General features: G+C 42.1%; 1 protein-coding gene across 1 annotated transcript; it reads left to right on the top strand.

The window, feature by feature from the left end:
* The first annotated feature begins 3,426 nt into the window (after positions 1–3,426).
* cacng1a (calcium channel, voltage-dependent, gamma subunit 1a) lies at positions 3,427–18,917 on the top strand. The gene is made up of 4 exons (XM_066662752.1): positions 3,427–3,655; positions 16,565–16,639; positions 17,295–17,432; positions 18,685–18,917. Exons 1-4 carry the CDS (start codon positions 3,427–3,429, stop codon positions 18,915–18,917), a joined length of 675 nt encoding a protein of 224 aa, XP_066518849.1.
* The last annotated feature ends 758 nt before the right edge of the window (positions 18,918–19,675 follow it).

The raw sequence follows: 19,675 nt of genomic DNA, 5'->3' as shown, positions 1-19,675 counted from the left end.
CCTCACGCCATGTTCACCTGACTCAGAGCTGTTAGCCGTGGGGAGAAAAAGGAAACATTTGGCAAATGAAGCAAGCTCCAGTGCCATATAACACAGAGAATCCACTGAGCCAGAGCACAGAACACATTACAGCATCCACAGGGCGGTGGATTAATGCTCCACAGTTCTCTCAGCACGGCACTGAGCCCACTCCAGCATTCCCATCCTTCTGAGATGCCGGTGTGGATCACAGAAAACACAGAAATCGGAGCGATCACCAAGAAAGGGACCAAAAAAATAAAACGTCTGGTGACAGTGGAAAATTACAGATGGTAACTTTCCAGGACCGCAACTGCCACAGTCGCTGAAGTGATGCTCTAACTGCCAAGAAGTCCATTAGTTTGTCTTTATCTTATTGCTGTGATCAATCAAACACGGACATTTGTTGTTTCTCTGTGGATGGCGTGAAATTGTCTCATAACGTAACAACATTACTGCAGGAAACATCTCTCTATTCCCAGCGGTTATCGTCATGGCAACAGTTCATAAAGTCAAAGTCAGTCCCGCTCTGAAGTTGCCTATGCTGTTTATGTTTATGGCTACAAGCTCCTCCCACTATTAACTCCTGTTCTAAAACCACAAAAAGGAGACACGATGGTGAACCCGTAAAGTGCTTTCTGTTGAGCTAACACACTGGCAATACATGATTGGGTTTGGGTTCTTTTTTTGTTTTGTTTTTCCCTGTGAAAAAGTAAGAGTGGGTGTGTATTGTTCTGCTGTAAGTTTTACAGTTTTTGTTTTGTCTGCTCTCTATAGTCCACCTCAATAAAAGCAAAGATGTTAATGTTTGACCTGACCTGCTTAATGCCTGCACTTTTCCCTTGCTCCATCATGTGAATGAGCCTTGATGATTTAATGTGAAGACAATTACAATTTGTTTCCACAGGGGGGTGAAAGTAGAAACAGTTCTGAGGTGTTTTGAAATGGCACAGACGATCAGTTTGTTAATGCTGTTGTTTCATTTTAATTCATCAAAACGAAAAGGCACTGTACCCACCAAATACCTTAATGCTATCCGTCAGAGTGAAATAGACATTATAGTGAGCCATTTTTCATTTGGAGGTAATATGGCTGTTCCTTCACTAACCCTGGCCCCATTTTTTCTGCTGGTACTGGTGAACAGAACCTGGCCGTTTCCAGTACTTAGCCATGTCCAGGGTCAACAGTGGGCTAAAGGTTAGAGGAGCAGGCTTGGGACCAGAAGGCTGTCTCTGAGGAGAATATCAAATAATAGTCAAAGGCTAAAACGTCTGTCCAACACTGTGCTCTTTTCACTACACAGAGATTCCATTCTATATTGGTGTCCGAAAAACACAGTACACAAATTTCAGTGTACTGAAACAATCCCACAATGCACCACAATATGTAGTATACTAGCATATAGTGGATACCCATAATGCAGTGACTTGTTTGGTTATAAACCCACATGAGATGAGCCCTCCTGAATTTGTTTCCCTATAACTGTGCATTATATAGTGAGTAATGTACGGAATATTACGTAGGAAGCCATTTCAAACACAGCGCTGGAAATTTTGCTTAGTCACGGAAGGCAAGAAACCAGCGTGCCACATTCTCACAGTTTTCCAGATGTGTGAATCCCTCACAAGCCTTCATGAAAGTGTGGAAGTCATTTTAAACCTTGAATTTACATAACAAGTGAACTCTGTTTCTCTGTGCTCAATGTTTTGGTCTCAATTTACAATGTATTCACCATTAAATGACACTTCTTATTCAGTGTCTGCAATAATTTTGGAGTTACACATTGTAGTTAATTAAATGTTCAAAGTAGGAGTTGTTCCTACTTGAAATTGAATTTACACAGTAAATAAATATAAATATAAATATAATGTCTGTGTCCACACCTGTCTTCAGCAATCTGACCCCATGAGGACAGTGAGATTTATTGCTAGTTTGAACCTGGTATTTCCATGTGTCTCAATAGCGTCTCCAGTGACCACTTATTAACAGATTTCATGACTGGAAGGACAGTAGGGCACTCATATACTTTAGTGGTTGTTGTCAGGCGAAAAAGTCCCATGAGTCCTTGTTTGCGTACATGTTCGGGATGCTTTGACGGCACACACTGCTAACTTATAAACAACAGAAGAAGAGATCAAGGCGAAGCTACTGTGCAGTAATGACACTGCGGAGAGACACAGCATGTCCTGGGTGAGTTACTTGTTTGGGCAAGGTATTTTATGCAATAATAGATTAGTTCTACTATACACAGAACATAGAGTGTCCTAGAGTACCACCAGGTATGTTGCTCTGTGTGAATCCCAATGCCTGGGTGCAGTGACAGGGACACTGTACTGATCAAAATAGGGCTGTCCTTCTGATGAGGCCTAAAGTAAGGATCTGATTCTCTGCCACTGTGGTCACTTCAGGACTAGTAATTGTCCCCATATTCAACATCCTTTCGCTCAGCCATTGCCTCTCATCTGCTCTCCACCCGACAGCCAATGAGTGGCGTGTACTGACGTGGATCGGCTCTCGTCGCGTCGTCCAGGTGGATGGTGCTCACTGTTGGTGTTTGAGGTGAGCTCCTAATGTTCCAAAGAATATAGAGTTCATTGGGGTCTAGGAAAGTGCTACTGAAGTAGAACATTCAATGCTCAGTATCATTAAGAAACAACTGCAACAGAATATGGTTCAGTAACATCACTGCCCACCCCTTGGCAGATTTCAGCTCCCCTCTCAGGTTGCCCTGCTGCACCAATATACTCCTTCCACTACTGGCGCGCTTCTCTAACGTGAAGAAATGACATTTCTCTCTGTACCAGAGGAGTGCCTGCTTAATGCCACACTCGTAAAATGTAAATATAAGATGCCGTCTTGGGAGGACCACCCCAGTGACAGTGTGTGTACCCTCAAAAAGGTGAAGTTCAATAAGTATTTGTGATTACGCCCCTTTTTGCTGTTTTTATTTGTGCTGGTCTGACCACACCCCTTCCCAGATATGAAACCCAATAGGTGGCCAGCCTGAATGTTTGACTCACCACACTCATTTATAGCTCCCAGCCCCCAAAACTCACGCGGGTGAGATGGCCCTTTTGGTCATCAACTTTTTCTGATGTACCTCAACAGCTGCGGCTGATCCACAGGCCCAGAGCCTCGGGGGAGAGGGGTAAGGGAATCTAAGCCATTGCTCTTTGGCTCTTTCACGGTCTACCAGCACAGTCCTATCGAGAGCCTACCCCAAGTCAGGAGGTCGAACAGGAACATTGGGACAGTAGGGGACCTGTACTAGACTGACTTGTCTAGATTTACCCCTGCCAGAAGATTGGTTAGGGGACCAACAAAGGGAAGCTTTAAGTGTTTGGCTTTTTACCCTCAGAGGGGCTTATTTTCCCAGTAGCAGAACCCAGGAGTCAGTCTTTGGGCACCATGCAGAAGAGCACGAAGGTGAAGCTGGCCTCTGTGATCATCCTGGTGGGGATGGTGTGTATGTTCATCGCAGTGGTGACGGACCACTGGGCCGTGCTGAGTCACAGGGTGGAGGCCGCCAACTCCACATGCGAAATGGCCCATTTTGGCTTGTGGAGGCTCTGCAAGAAGCAAATCTATGAAGCGACGAATGTGGGGCAAGGGTGTGGGCCACTCAGTTTACCAGGAGGTGAGTGTGTTCAAGACGCTTTTGATAGCCACAAATAGGTTAGCATTTGCTGTTATGTGCAGACGGATGGACATAGGGACTAATCTATGGAGCGTATGTCAATGTACATATATTAGCAGATGGCCTACTTTATATAAAGCCCTCATAACTTGGTGATAACAAGGTGTGGACTTGATGACTGCTCCATTGTTCCTGCAGACCCATTGTGTTCAGTAGAAGGATGGACACAAACGACTCTCAGAGCGGAAGCACAAGTTAAACGTACTTTCTCAAAGATGAAAAGCTCTGATAGTAAGAGTTTTGGTGTTCCGCCTGGTCTCGCATCGCGGTTACAAGTCCCATTTTCTATTTCAAGTTTGTTTGCCTGCTTTTAAAACACTCGGTTTGTTTATCCGGCAATCCAGGTGACCACGCCCACGCCTCGTTCACCATAACCTGAAAATTGATTCATACAAAACCTCATTTTTGAAGTTAACCACCTACGGAATGAGTCAGAAACTCAACAGCGAGTCCAGAAAGGGACATGTTATGCTTTTGTTATATTAGCAGTTGTTAGCATGATCTTAATAATGACTCTCTCGGCGTCTGTGGGTTGTTGAATGCATGATTCATGAGCAGTCTATTATTTAGGTCACTGTTACCCAATCTGTAATGGAGCTGCAGACATCTCTGCAATGTGGAGCCATGCACTTTCCTGCAGCTACGTGCTAGCAATCGAGCCACTCATACAAACAGGGGGCCCCTGTGGGTGGTCTAAAACCAAGGCAATAGCATTAGCAAGGCTAATGGACAAAAACACACACACGTATATAAATATATATATACACACATCACAGACAAAGCGCATTGTATTTTGTCACGGTATTTGAAGTACTCTCAACCCTGAAGCTAATTATGCTTTCTGTCAGAGTCTAAACATGCTAACGGTAATTAGTAAGTGGCTTGTGTTTCCAAAGTGCAGGGTATCAGTGAGCTCCACAAATACACAGAGTATAAATACACATAGTGTATCATAACTCTACACAGTGTCTACACAGTGTGATATAAGGGTACACTACACTTATATCTACATAACCATTAAATAAACTGTTGGATTGATGTGTACACAGTTTACAACACACATACTGTTCCCCAAAGGCTGGCATCCAAACATGACATTTGGAAGTTGAAAATTCTACATGTTTTAGTTATACTACAGTGTCCAAACGAGGCTAGTCTTGCTAACCGCTAGTCAGAGTGCTTCAGATTAGCCTTTTGGCTCCTATGGTAACTCACAACAGAGCTGGTTTATTAACTTCAAATAGATACTGTGAAGTAAGCATTGGTAATTAATGTGCTTGCTACCACATGGAGATTTTTTAGGATAAGCTGCTACAGCATTGTTTATAGTTATGGGTGTAACAGGTGGCTGAGGATTTAAATGCAGTTGTGTGTGGCACACACATGGTTGTATGGCTATGTTTGTTAAGCCTGTCTACACTGAGGATGATGGTCTGGGTGCCTCCTTCACAGTCCGGAGTCCAGAGTACACTTTCAAAAGTTGTTAGGGACAAAATCAGCCATTTTAAGCCTTATTCAGATGGGATTAGTTTTGCGTGGGCAGCTGAGGTAATGTTATTTTTCCACAAGACGTCAGTAATGTTTATGGTGGATTCACACTGGATATGAAATCTCTGTATAAATATCAGAGATGGAAGCGGCTACTTGATTCACTCACTGCGGTTACATAGAGTGGATCAGACACAGCAGAACTACTGGAGTTTTTAGACTGTCACAACACATAAAAATATCCCGCCCTCGACAACCTTCTAGTACTTCATATCAGATAATGAGCGAGAAGACGGCCAAACCTTTACTAATCTTTCACACAGTCATTAGAAATGATTATATAAACAATTGAATGGTAACTTAAAATGTAGGACACGTTCATAATAATACATATGGAGTCTACTATTGTACATGAAGCCTACCTACAGCTACCAGAAATATCTCTTTACAGAGTGATTCCTCACGTAATTTCATCACAAAACACCTCCTCCAGAAAATCTCCCTTTCCCCGGGATAGTTCTTTATTATATTTTTACTGCTCGTTTTACAGAAGGTAAATGGCTCAGGAATCTTTCCTAAAATGGGAGCATGCATTCCAGGTAAATGACTGGTGTCTTCGGACGGCATTAAAATTACTGAGATACTTCGGTAATAAGTACTTTACCCCACGTTCACAGGTAAAACTAATCCCATCCGAACTGAGCTTTAGAAAGTGGTTGGGACATGTCTTCACCATCGCCAGTGTAAATGATGCCTATGTTAACAGTACATTCCTGTTAGACTTACAGCAATTACAGTTAACTCTTTAAACACCAACATTAAAGTCGTGTGATGCTTTGAGCTCTGCTGATAACCCACTCACTCCATCTGTTTGTCTTTACCTGAGCCTAGTGGATTAGAGCAGATACAAGTCAGACTGTGACAAGTCAACTGAGTCAAGTCATTTGTCCGAGGGATTATGACTGCAATGCCGTGAGATAAATCGTGATACTTTCAAACAGCTGTTGACAATCTGCACAACCATTAACTTGTAAATTGTTTACACGTTTACATATACATAGAATATGCATAGTACTGTTACGCACCAGGATTTACAAGACTTTTTATTTACACACTAGCGTGATTATGTGCAATTAACCAAGGGTTACAGTTTAGAAACATGATGTGCTTTCTTGTATCAACGGAAAAAGGAGAATTTAGAAAGCAAACTGCATCTCAAGACCTGAAATCTCATTGACTTCACCTTCAACTGACTGTCAACTTTCATCTCCGAGATCAGACGCTTAGAGAATGGTTCTTAATGGCAGCTGAGATGAAGCCTAAGAGGCAAAAACTTGGAAAGTGTGTCAGAGCTGTCAGTTTATTTACAGGAAAAGTCTCTTATTTCAGTGCACCACAAAAACAACAGCATAAGAGCTTATATGAGGAACTGATTGTCTGCCCTGTTTCACTGTAGTCTCTTACTCTCATTGCTCTATCCCTCCATTCATTGCTGCGGTGAGAATGGATTGCTTCCTGGACTCACTGTGGAATTACTCATGGCTGCAATCCAAGGATCCAATCCAGGATTAAGTGCAAGTCTAATCTGGAGCTTCTCAGATTTTGAACAGACTGAAGAGAGCAAACTGAGCCTGAGAAAAGTCTACGACAGAAACCATCTGAACTATACCAGGTTCTGGACTTCAGGGGACTGTTAAGGCCAGTTGCACGTCTAGCAAAAGGTTACAGTTCATGTTTTCATGGTCCAACTGGCTACAACAATTTCAATCTCCCTGAACTAAAAAGAACTCCTGAAACAGTTGGAATGCCTGGCATAAGGAAAGTTAACTTGGAGGAACAGGGCGGCTCCCTGAATGCACAATTCAGCGACTCGATAGAAATGGGGTACAATCCAAGTTTGATAAGTTGATGAAGCATTGTTAACAATCTCGAGCAAAATGGGGTTTGTATCCCACATTTCGTTCGTTGATGGTGGTCTCTTGAGATCCATTTGCGTGAGGCATTCCTTTGCTTAAGGGCAAGGCCTCCCTGTTCCTCCAGGGTTGAGTTTACTTTACCAGGTGTTGCCAAGTTTTGAGTTTCAGGAATTCCCCTGAAGGTTGGGAGGGGCTGGATCTGTGGTAGAGAGATAGAGACTGTCTAGAGATAGAAAAAGCTCCCCAGAAGTGCCCTGTAGAGCAGTAGAGCTACATTTTCTGAAGCGATGGACCACCATCTACTGTGATAAACAACTGTGAACTAGGGCTAAGTTGACAGCATCATGGTCTGACCCCACTAATGTTCACTAGGCAACAGGGCATCACATTTTCACAGGAATAGCATAACGCCTTCTCGGAAGAGCAGAGACTGTTACTCCAGCAAACGGCAAACTCCATGATAATACGCTTTATTACAGAAGAAATTCATATTCATCTCGCTCACATTCACTATGCAACATTATATATACATTACAGACCATCTCTAGCTCTAGGATACGGCCATGTTGTTTCTAAATCTCAACAACTATTTCCTCTTAATCCCTTTATATATTTACAAACCGCTGGGTCCAGACCACAGGCTGGACACAGGGAGCTGAAAAACAGAATCTAAACAGCTTGAAGAAGCCCCTGCTGGACCTGAGGGAACATTATTTCTGAGGAGAAGGATCGACTGCCAGGACTAATCTCTGCAGAAAGAAATGTGCCCCGAGCAGGACAAGGTCTAAGCACAGCCACCCCATAACAACCCCCGCCCCCACCCACCCCCAAGCCCCTAATACTGTACTATGACAAGTGACTAATACACAGTTGGATGTACATCACCTTTAATGTATGCAGCAATTATAGCAACACTGCTGCAGTACCGCATCTCTGTTTTTACCATTATTCCAGGTCACTTTTAAACCCTCGACCTGTTATTGGTATTTTGCAGTATATTTGGTATATTTAATTACATAAATACATGGTTTATTACATAGGTAGTTACATGATAATGAGTTGATATTGAATGCATACAGGTCCCAGTATCTACAGTTATCCAATTTCTCAGTTTGTTTTAACACCAAAAATGTAGCTTAGATTCAAACATTTTTAATATTTTTAACATTAAACAAACATGTAAATTTAACACCATTGCAGAGTAGTCCAACAAAATCTGGAGTCTGCATTTAACACACACACACACACACACATATATTCCATATCAATTCAGCAGTGGATGTTGAGGGAGTATAACATGTTGAGAAGCACCACCGACTAAACTACGGCAAGGCATTTACACCTACAGGGTTAATAACTTCATTCATTCATTCATTCATTCATTCATTCATTCATTCATTATCTGTAACCCTTATCCAGTTCAGGTGGGTCCAGAGCCTACCTGGAATCATTGGGCGCAAGGTGGGAATACACCCTGGAGGGGGCACCAGTCCTTCACAGGGCAACACACACACTCACACACATTCACTAACACACTCACACCTAAAGTCACTTTTGATTCACCAATCCACCTACCAACGTGTGTTTTTGGAGTGTGGGAGGAAACTGGAGCAGGAGCACCAGGAGGAAACCCACGCAGACACAGAGAGAACACACCACACTCCTTACAGACATTCAGCCGGAGGAAACCCACACAGACACAGGGAGAACACACCACACTCCTCACAGACAGTCACCCGGAGGAAACCCACGCAGACACAGAGAGAACACACCACACTCCTCACAGACAGTCACCCGGAGCGCCCCTGGAGCTGTGTGACTGCGACACTACCTGCTGCGCCACCGTGCCGCCCCAGGGTTAATAACTTGATGAATGCAAACAAATCATTAGTCTAGACTCCTACTGAACAAAAAGACATGCAACAAACATAACTTTAATTAGGGATCCAAGCACCTGAGCACCAAGATCCATGGCATTCTTATGATTTTCTCTCTCTCTCTCTCTCTCTCTCTCTCTCTCTCTCTCTCTCTCTCTCTCTCTCTCTCTCTCTCTCTCTCTCTGTGGCTCTTAAAAAGTCCTGAAAATAATGTTCAGGGTCTGTGCTGTCACTGTCATTGCTGGACTCTGACTCTGACACTGGGACACCTGTTGGGTGTAGAGGCTATGTTGGGACGGGTGAGAGGAATCCCCCAAGCAGCTGCAGAGTATTACTATCTAAAACACAGGAAGGAATTTATTAGCCCTTAATTCCTGCTAAAGTGAGGTTCTCTGTGAGACAGCAATACGTTTAAAGGGTACCTACATATAATATGATGGCGAGTGTACAGTGGTCTAAAATGCCACATTCATTGTGTGTTAAGAGCTGTGTTTAAAAAAAAAGAAAAGAAAAAACTAGAGTGAGGAAGTATAAAGAATATAATAAAAGTCCTGGAGATGAAATGGAGTGTATGAAATAAACACAATTTCTAAATCTACAGTTCACTGGACGGACAGAAATGTACCCTTGAGGGTACCACCACAGAGTCTACAGAAGTACAACGAGCAGATCTACTTACAGTTAAAGCCCAGACATAGCTCAGTGTGTGGGCATTAAGCAAGAAAGAAAATCAGTGTAAATGAAAATAGGAAGAATTTTAAGCCTTCAGTCAGGAACAGGTTAACAAACTGTAATCAGGGAGCACATTAGACCCATTACTGTCTTTTTGTTATGAGCAGAAATATGGCCATGCTATTGATTAAGCTTGGTACTAAGAAACGTAATTAAAAATAATTGAAACAGAGTGGGTTTCCTGATCGTGTGAGAACTGATTGCATTCATTCACCTCAAGCTCTTGCAGAGAATCTGTTCTGAAAGCAGCCCTGCCCTGCTGGTGTACTATAATTGTTTTATGGCTAAGAAAATAAGCTCACATGCAGGACTACGTGAGACAGCAGGACAACCGTGTGGCCAATGAAAGACAAATTTAGGCTGGGTGAAATAGCCAGCTGTCTGGAGTGAGAGGCGGGAGGGATTTTAGGGCTCATGCTGAGTGACAGCCACACCTGAGCACAGTGGTGTTCCTCGGGCTGCAGCTTAGAAACTCAGGCTAAATTCAAGAGAAATTCAATTCAATGTGCTTTCAGGTTTGGTTAAGTCCCAGCTTCTCTTTTTGCCTAGTGAGCAGTCCATTATGGTTTGAGACACATGCTGCCAGTGGTGGCTTTGAGTGAAATCTCTCTTGTGTCCTATTTGGTGCAGTAAAGTACCTTTGACTGGCCAAGTAGTGTTTGTCTGTCTGGCCCAGTAAAGGGTTTTTTTGACCCACTAAATGTTTTCTGTGTGACCCAGTCAAGTCTTTTTTTTTTGGCCAAGTAAAGGGTCTCGGTTTGGTCCAGTGTAGGGGCTCGGTTTGGCCCAGTGTAGGGGCTCGGTTTGGCCCAGTGTAAGGTCTCAGTTTGGTCCAGTGTGGGGTCTTATTTGGCCCGGTGTAGGGGGTCGGTTTGGCTCAGTGTAGGGTCTCGGTTTGGCCCAGTGTAGGGTCTAGGTTTGTTCCAGTGTAGGGTCTTATTTGGCCCAGTGTAGGGGGTCGGTTTGGCTCAGTGTAGGGTCTCGGTTTGGCCCAGTGTAGGGTCTAGGTTTGGTCCAGTGTAGGGTCTTATTTGGCCCAGTGTAGGGTCTCGGTTTGGCCCAGTGTAGGGTCTAGGTTTGGTCCAGTGTAGAGTCTTATTTGGCCCAGTGTAGGGTCTCGGTTTGGCCCAGTGTAGGGTCTTATTTGGCCCAGTGTAGGGGCTCGGTTTGGTCCAGTGAAAGGTCTCTTATTGGCCCAGTGTCGGGTATGTTTTGGCCCAGTAAGGGGTTTTTTGGGCCAGTAAATGTTTTCTGTGTGACCCAGTCAAGTCTTTTTTTGGCCAAGTAAAGGGTCTCGGTTTGGCCAAGTGTAGGGTCTTTTTTGGCCCGGTGAAGGCTGTCTGTTGGCCTACTAAGAGGTCTTTGTTGGCCCAGAGAAAGCTCTGTTTGGCCCAGTTAGTGTTCTCACTTTAGCCAGGTTTAGATACTCTTCTTTGCTCTGCACGGGTCTTTGTCCCAGTGAAGGGTCACAGTTGACCCAGTGTGACTCCACGAAGACTTTAGCCTCCAGAGACCAATATGCTGAAAATGTTAACACCATGCCATGGTGGACCCACCAGCTGAAAGAACCAGAGTTCAAGGATATTAAAGGCTTAGCCTCAAACGGTGATAAAGTAATAATAGTAATCTGATATCTGATTTCCCTAGAAACAAAGTAGAACAAAACTCACAGCTGTGTCGGGACAGACCTGCTGATCACCTTTGTCGTTCCACACTGGATTTTGTTTTGCTGTTGTTGTTGTTGTTGTTGTTGTTGTTGTTGAAGAGAATGTCGTAGCTGCGCAGTAGCAGTGGATTCAATAGAAAATGTGCATTACTGACTCTCCAATTCCTAACTTGAATTGAAAGCTGATTTCCTCCTGAGGCTTTTTTACAGACGTGGTTTAAAAAACATCTCCACACACATTTCACAATAATTTACACAAAGGCAGAAAACCCACAGGATGTTCCCACCTCCTGAAAAGCTGTGGTTTTAGAGATAGGGCCCTGAACAGAAGCAATGCACTGGTTCCTGAAGAAACACAAGAAGCAAGTCTCTAAATCTAATAAGAGAGTGGTTTCTATGCATACGTGCTTGTGTTTAAGGGATATGCCTTACTCGAACACTGATCATTCACATTGCCCTGCCATGAGCACGCTGCCCAATGTTCCACTGCACTCACAAGGTAATACCTCACAGATTATAGAGCTGTGGGCAATTCCCGGCCCAGTCCCTGAGGGGACACCACTTCTTAATTAATTTACATACTGTATCCCATGATTCCTGGGAGTTCAAAATCCACCTTTCTGCTGCATCTAGCAGCACACTTCTGTTTTTTACTTAAACATAAAACATCTGGTGGACATGAACCAGATGATGGGTGGCGGCCACACTGTATTTAACCAATCAGGAGAGGGCTGACCACACCTCATCTGGTTTACCAGATAATGTGTGAAATTGTCCACAGTGGAATGTCTTATGACAAACGTGATGAGGATGATGCAGTTCCTAATTAATGATCAAATGAGAAAAGGGGAATGAATGAACAAATGAATGAATTATTGAATTAATTAATAAAGGAAGGAAGGAAGGAAGGAAATAGATGAACAAATGGATGAATGAATGAATGAATGAATGAATGAATGAATGAATGAATGAATGAATGAATGAATGAATGAACACACAAACAAATGAATGATTTCATTTTGTGAACGAATAAACAAATGAAGGGTGGAAGGAAGGAAATGGATGAACAAATGAATGAATTAATGAATGAATAAACAAATTAACGAATGTACAAACAAACAAATGAACAAATGAATGATTTAATGAGTGAACAAATGAATGAAGGAAGGGTGGAAGGAAGGAAATGGATGAACGAATGATTTATTGAATGAATGAAGGAAGGAATGAAATGGACGAACGAACGAATGAATGAATGAATGAATGAATGAATGAATGAATGAATGAATGAATGAATGAATGAATGAATGAATGAACAGGAAAAAGCATCATGTCCTGTTTAAAGGCACTAAAATATTGCTGGTAAAAATTGAACACAACAGGTTTTGTTACAACAGTGATGGTATATTTTCTGCTTTATCCTGACTTTAAAAAATGACAGATTTCGTACCAAATGAAAGCATGGCTTCTGTCCTTGGACTGCACTGTATATATGTGTGTGTATAATCTATACACATTTGTGTAGCTCTAAGGCTTGTGTGGCATTTTCACCATTTGTCCTGGAATAGCAGTGCCAGCTGGTGTCACACCCAGCAGGTGCCACTCTGCAGAGCTGTGTGAATAAGATCTATGGCAATTCAAACTATTTACAGCTTCTCCAACAACACTAAAAGCATATGCATCATACAATACGCCTGGTTATTAATAACTGCATTTCATGAAGCTGATGCTGTGAAATTCCATCTGTGACATAATAATCTGTCCAGTTAAAGACAGCCGTGATTTGTATAGGACCATGACTATAGCCTAAGTCTGAAAACACGGGATAAAACGAGCCGTTCTGATTCTGACGTCCAGTGCAGAGACTTTATAATAGCCCCGCCCCCTCGTCTGAGTCTGTCCAATCACAGCGCTGGAGCCAAGTTTAAGTGACGAGGTCAAACGCGGCAAAGCAGACGCAACGAGCGCGGAGAAATACGAGCACTGAGTAAAAACGGAGAAGAAAGAGAACAGAGTGAAAACGGCTAAAAAACAGAGCTTCTGCTCCTCGCTCCTCACTGCTGTGCGCTCGGGTCGGGGTGAACAGCGAGCGGCTCGTTATCATTTAAAGGAACAGCTGCTGAAACTGAAATAGTGGGAGAATGCTGCTGCGTGTGGTGACGGATCCTTGTAGTAATTCGAAAAAAGCACGTACGAGAAGTTCCATTAAAACCCAGAACTGTTTTCACTCATGGAAGTAGGGGGAGAATATGTCGGCATTAACACTATGTAACAATTCATAAACATCTACATTCTCACCAGAAAAGACAAACGTTTATTTCATTAAAGCGATGCATGTTGTATATTGTTCCAAAAGGTGTACCCTTACATCAATATTGGTTTGACACTGAATAGCTGGGAGAACTTCTGCATTCCAGAGGCTGTACGTTGTTGTACCGATGTAATCTCTCTCAGGGACGTCTGGCTTCAGATAAAAGAGATCAGACTCACAGACCCACCGCCGAACAGCGAGGCTTCAATAGCTTGGGTTTAGCAGTCTGTCAGCAGTCTGGAGAAGCCTCTTTACACAGTGACATTTGAAACAAGTGAATGCTGTTAAGTTTCCCAGCTGTGGTGTTAGAGACGCGCTGCTCCGGCCTGGATCACGTTCCCCAGCTCTGAAACACCTGGAGCAAAGCTGGAGCTGATGTTGAAGGAATTCTTGACGCCACAGCAGGGATTTTTCTCTGAATTCCCTCAAGGGAAACAATGCAACAGCACAATAGCACTGCTGTCACCACCACACAGCTCCAGGGTTCAGGGTCCTGGGTCCGGTCCTTGCCCCAGGTCACTGTCTGAGAGGAGTGTGGTGTGTTAGCCCTGTGTCTGCATGGGTTTCCTCCCACGGTCCAAACATACATTTGTAGGTGGATTGGCTGTGTAAGACTGTGTGTGTGTGTGTGTGTGTGTGTGTGTGTGTGTGTGTGTGTGTGTGTGTGTGTGTGTGAAACTGCTCATAGGTATGAGAGTGAGTGACTTGTGAATGTGTGAAATTGTCCACAGTGGAATGTCTTATGACAAACTTGATGAGGATGATGCAGTTCCTAATTAATGAACAAATGAGAAAAGGGGAATGAATGAAGAAATTAATTAATTATTGAATTAATTAATAAATGAAGGAAGGAAATGGATGAACAAACAAACAAATGAACAAATGAATGAATGAAGGAAGGAAGGAAGGAAGGAAGGAAGGAAGGAAGGAAATGGACAAATGAATAAATGAATGAAGGAATAGATGAACAAATGCACAAGAAAAAAATGAATGAACAAACAAACAAATTAATGATTTAATGAGTGAACAAATGAATGAAGAAAGTGTGGAAAGAAGGAAATGGATGAACAAATGGATGAATGAACAAACAAACAAATGAATAATTTAATGAATGAATGAAGGAAGGAATGAAATGGACTAACAGATGAATGAATGAATGAACGAACAAACGAATGAATGAACAGGAAAAAAATGAACAGGAAAAATGAATGAACACACAAACAAATGAACAAATGAATGATTTCATGGGTGAAAGAATGAATGAAGGAAGGGTGGAAGGAGAAAATGGATGAATGAATGAATAAATGCACAGGAAAAAAATTAATGATCAAACAAAAAATATAACAAATTAATGCTTTAATGAGTGAACAAATGAATGAAGGAAGGGTGGAAGAAAGCATATGCATGAACAAATGGATGCATGAACAAACAAACGGATGAACAAATGAATGGTTTAATGAATGAAGGAAGGAAGGAATTAAATGGACTAATGAATGAATGAATGAACACAAACAAATGAACAAATGAATTACTTCATGGGTGAACGAATGAATGAAGGAAGGGTGGAAGGAAGGAAATGGATGAACATATGAATGAATTAATGAATGATTAAAACAAATGAATGAATGTACAAGCAAACAAATTAACAAATGAATGCTTTAATGAGTGAACAAATGAATGAAGGAAGGGTGGAAGGAAGGAAATGGATGAACAAATAGATGAATGAACAAACAAACGAATGAACAAATGAATGATTTAATGAACGAAGGAAGGAAGGAAGGAAATAGCCGAACAGATGAATGAATGAATGAATGAATGAATGAATGAATGAATGAATGGATGGATGGATGGATGGATGAATGAATGAATGAATGAACACAAACAAATGAACAAATGAATTATTTCATGGGTGAACGAATGAATGAAGGAAGTGTGGAAGGAAGGAAATGGATGAACATATGAATGAATTAATGAATGATTAAAAACAAATGAATGAACACACAAACAAATGAATAAATGAATGATTTCATGGGTGAATGAATGAATGAAGGAAGGGTGGAAGGAAGGAAATGGATGAATGAATGAATAAATGCACAGGAAAAAAATGAATGATCAAACAAAAAAATTAACAAATGAATGCTTTAATGAGTGAACAAATGAATGAAGAAAGGGTGGAAGGAAGGAAATGGATGAACAAATGGATGAATGAACAAACAAACGAATGAACAAATGAATGATTTAATGAATGAAGGAAGGAAGGAAGGAAATGGACGAACAGATGAATGAATGAATGAATGAATGAATGAATGAATGAATGAACAGGGAAAATGATTGAACACACAAACGAATGATTTCATGGGTGAATGAATGAATAAAGCAATGGTGGAAGGAAGGAAATGGATGAACAATTAAATGAATTAATGAATGAATAAACAAATTAATGAATGTGCAAACAAACAAATGAATGAATGAAAAGCAAATCCTCAATTACAAGTCAGTTGCCAAATCTGTCATTCAGTAGGCTGTTAATAACAATGTTATAATCATTTACAAGCAGTTTTTTTTTCTTTTTTAACAAAGCAGTAGTTGTCTATCCCAGGAAAGCCAGAGCCGTTAGTGATTTCCTGCTCAAACCCAAATCCTACAGTCATGATAAAGCCACTGAATCAAACGAACAGCCGAAAAACACTCTGGTCAAGAGGGTGATTTGGTCAGCAGGGTTTTTTCCTGACCATGTGGTGGCTAATTAGCCATATGCCTTAGCACAGCTCAAGAGCCTGGTCCTGGTCCCAGAGCAGAGGATTTCCACCGACTGCAATGAACTACTTAATGTTCCGACTCTCTCATGTTTTGTCCCCGCAGAGGTCAACTGCTCCTACTTCAGACACTTCACTCCTGGAGACGAATCCAAGACCTTCGACATCACAACCCAAAGAGGTGAGTTCTGTTTGGTCTCTGCCCTGTCCTAGCTCTGATTCATTTAATGGCTTAGCTTTGTCGTTCTATCTCATGAACTATCCTGACCTTCACGAGTCACTCGTTTTGTCGGTCCCTCTTTGAAGAACGTCTAGAAGTGTCCGACCCCCCGACTAACTGTAGCATAGTTGGATTCTCCCAGTCCCCAGTGCATCTTGGGAGATTCCAATTTTAGTTTGTGTAACGTATTAATAGCAATTAGCTTGTGTTTTGAAGTCTGTCCCCAAGAGGCCTGGTCTGGACGTCGTCTTTACGCTTGAGTGAATGGTGCATGGGGGTGATTTAGGGTGAGGGAGGATGACCCCGGTGTTTAGGACTCAGCTATTGTCTCAGCGCAGTCATTACAGCAGACTGGACACATTACCGGACATCTGAGTGAATACTCAGATACATACTGTGAATGGTCTGTGAGACCGACGCAGAGACTCTGCGAAGCGTGTTACTGTCTGTCATCCTCCGTCCAAACTACAACTTCCCAAACCCAGCCCATATCCCCAGACTCCACGACAACACACTGGCGCCGTCTGCTCTGCCCTCAGGCCTCTCCCTTACCTTCCCGTTCCTCTATGAGTCCTCCAGAGCAACAGAATACAGACCCCTCTTCTTCTCTTCACAGAGTACAACATCTCAGCAGCAGCCATCGCTGTTTTCAGCCTTGCCTTCATGATCCTGGGGTCACTCTTCATGCTGTGCTCCATTAGAAAAGGCAAAGACTACCTCCACAAACCGGCCGGCATGTTCTACGCCTTCGCTGGTAAGTCCTTATGTGCTCGTGTCCATACGTCTCAACACAGCAATGTTCAGAGAAGACATGAAATCAAGTTATTGCCTGTGTGTTCCGGGGTCTTTGTATAGATGCCAAGCTATTGGTTTTGGGCTAATCCTGAGCTCTAATTCACTTCACTTGATTCAGTTTGGTTCAGTTTCAAACCAGTATCACCACCAGTATCAGTGTAATAAAGCCAAACCAACACCTAACACTGTGTATCAGCCTGAGGTATGTGACTAAAAACGCTGTTGGAGGATCCATACAATGTGTACAAAATATAGTTAACACTTAGAGAGCATATATGTGAATTTGTGAACAATCTGTGTTCACCCTAACCCTAGTCTCGCATTGTCAGACTCTCCCTAGTGAGTCCACTACTCAAGAAATGCAGGAAAAATATTTGATTGATACGCAAAAAGACCAATCAACAGTCTGCTTAAAATAAAAATAAATACAGCTGCATTTTTACCCATCATCACTCGCTGTCCAAAACAAAACATGCACTGTAAAAAATTGCTGTAAATTTACAGCAAGTCTGCTATAGTATTTTAGTAATACCCAATTACAGTAATATGCTGTAAATTTGAAATACAGTAGTGTTCCTGTAAAAATACGGTAAATGTCTGGGAACTCTGCTGCCAGTATTTTACTGTAAATCACAGTATTTACAGTAAATTACTGTATTATTCAATTACAGTAATATGCTGTAAATTTGAAATACAGTAGTGTTCCTGTAAAAATATGGTAAATGCCTAGAAACTCTGCTGCCAGTATTTTACTGTAAAATTTACAAGAAATTTTTTAGTGTATGTCTCCAAAATAGTAACTTTACAGGAGAAGGTAGTGGTGTTACATGTTTTTCTTCGGTTAGCAATGAGATGCAGGAGCCTGTGGACATAACTGACATGGTGTATTCAGACAGGACTAAAAACACAGAGCAACTCCGATAACGGACCTAACACTCCACCTCAGAGGAATCGCTTTTAAACAGGTCTGTATACAGAGAAGGCTTGTTGCCACACAAACCACTTTGACAGTGGCTCAATGTTTGTCAGTCCATTCTATTAATAAACTTCTCATGCCCCACACTTCCCTCAGCAAAGTACTCCTATTACCAGTGAATGATCCAGAAAAGAGCAGTGGAAAGTGCCGGGTGTGTGTGTGTGTGTGTGGGGGGGGGGGGGGGGCACAATTCTACTTACCTCTTCTCTTCTCTTTCCCTCTGCTTTGTCCTCAGGTCTGTGTGCCATCATCTCAGTGGAGGTGATGAGGCAGTCTGTGAATAGGATGATCGAAAGTGAGGCGACCATCTGGGTGGAGTATTATTACTCCTGGTCCTTCGCCTGTGCCTGCACAGCCTTCGTCTTCCTCTTCCTCAGCGGGCTCGGCCTCTTGATCCTCTCCATGCCCCAAATGCCCCGCAACCCCTGGGAGACCTGCATGGACGCTGAGCCGGAACAGATTGATTAAAAACAGTTGTAAAATTCACCCTGTCGCAAAACTATCGTCCTGTCACTGATTACAGCAGAGGCACGGAAACAAGGGGTTCAATAAAACGAGAGACGGTAACCCTTTTCTAAAAGCGTGCATTATTACATTGTCATAACCATGTTATAAACATTTGATTGGATAATTTTTAAAAAGTCATTTTTATTGGTGATGGTCTGGTGTCATGTGAGTGTATGACATACGCAATCGTGATTTTATGAAGTTTATACATCATAACATTTTATAACATATCTGCTGAATTCAACCCCTTTATGGATTTTATGATTTATCATTCTGTGTTTGATAAAGTGTTATAAAATATGTAATAACACGCAGTTCATGAATATTTTTAATAAACAGTTGACACCAGATTTTATAGCATCTGTCCAGACAATAATAATAGTAACATAGATATATTAATTAACATAATCTATCAATTGACGACTTATGTCAGCTTTTGACGTTGGACATGACGTGTTTATGAAATGGTTATAACAATGTTACAATGCAGGGTTCAAGCGAAGGTCTCCTGAAGGTGTTTATTTACTGGACTGGAACTTCTGACAGTAACAAAGGCTTTAAACATGTGAGTTTTGGTTGCACAGCTCAGAAAAACCATGACACATCAGTGTGAAGCTTACAGTAAGGGGAGTTCTACCCAAAATGGTTTTTTTTTTTTTTTTTTTTGCCTTGTTTGTCTTAAGAGAAAAGAGGGCTTTTATTGTGAAGACTGCCCTGAC

Source organism: Hoplias malabaricus, chromosome 3, assembly GCF_029633855.1.
Source record: "Hoplias malabaricus isolate fHopMal1 chromosome 3, fHopMal1.hap1, whole genome shotgun sequence".
NCBI classification, from domain to species: Eukaryota; Metazoa; Chordata; class Actinopteri; order Characiformes; family Erythrinidae; genus Hoplias; species Hoplias malabaricus.
This window is presented reverse-complemented; position numbering and strand designations above follow the sequence as displayed.

Coding starts and splice junctions, on each gene's coding strand:
- cacng1a (XM_066662752.1), top strand. CDS start 3,427: ATGCAGAAGAGCACGAAGGTGAAGCTGGCCTCTGTGATCATCCTGGTG. Junction 3,656..16,564: donor GCCACTCAGTTTACCAGGAG/GTGAGTGTGTTC, acceptor TTGTCCCCGCAG/AGGTCAACTGCTCCTACTTC. Junction 16,640..17,294: donor CGACATCACAACCCAAAGAG/GTGAGTTCTGTT, acceptor TTCTCTTCACAG/AGTACAACATCTCAGCAGCA.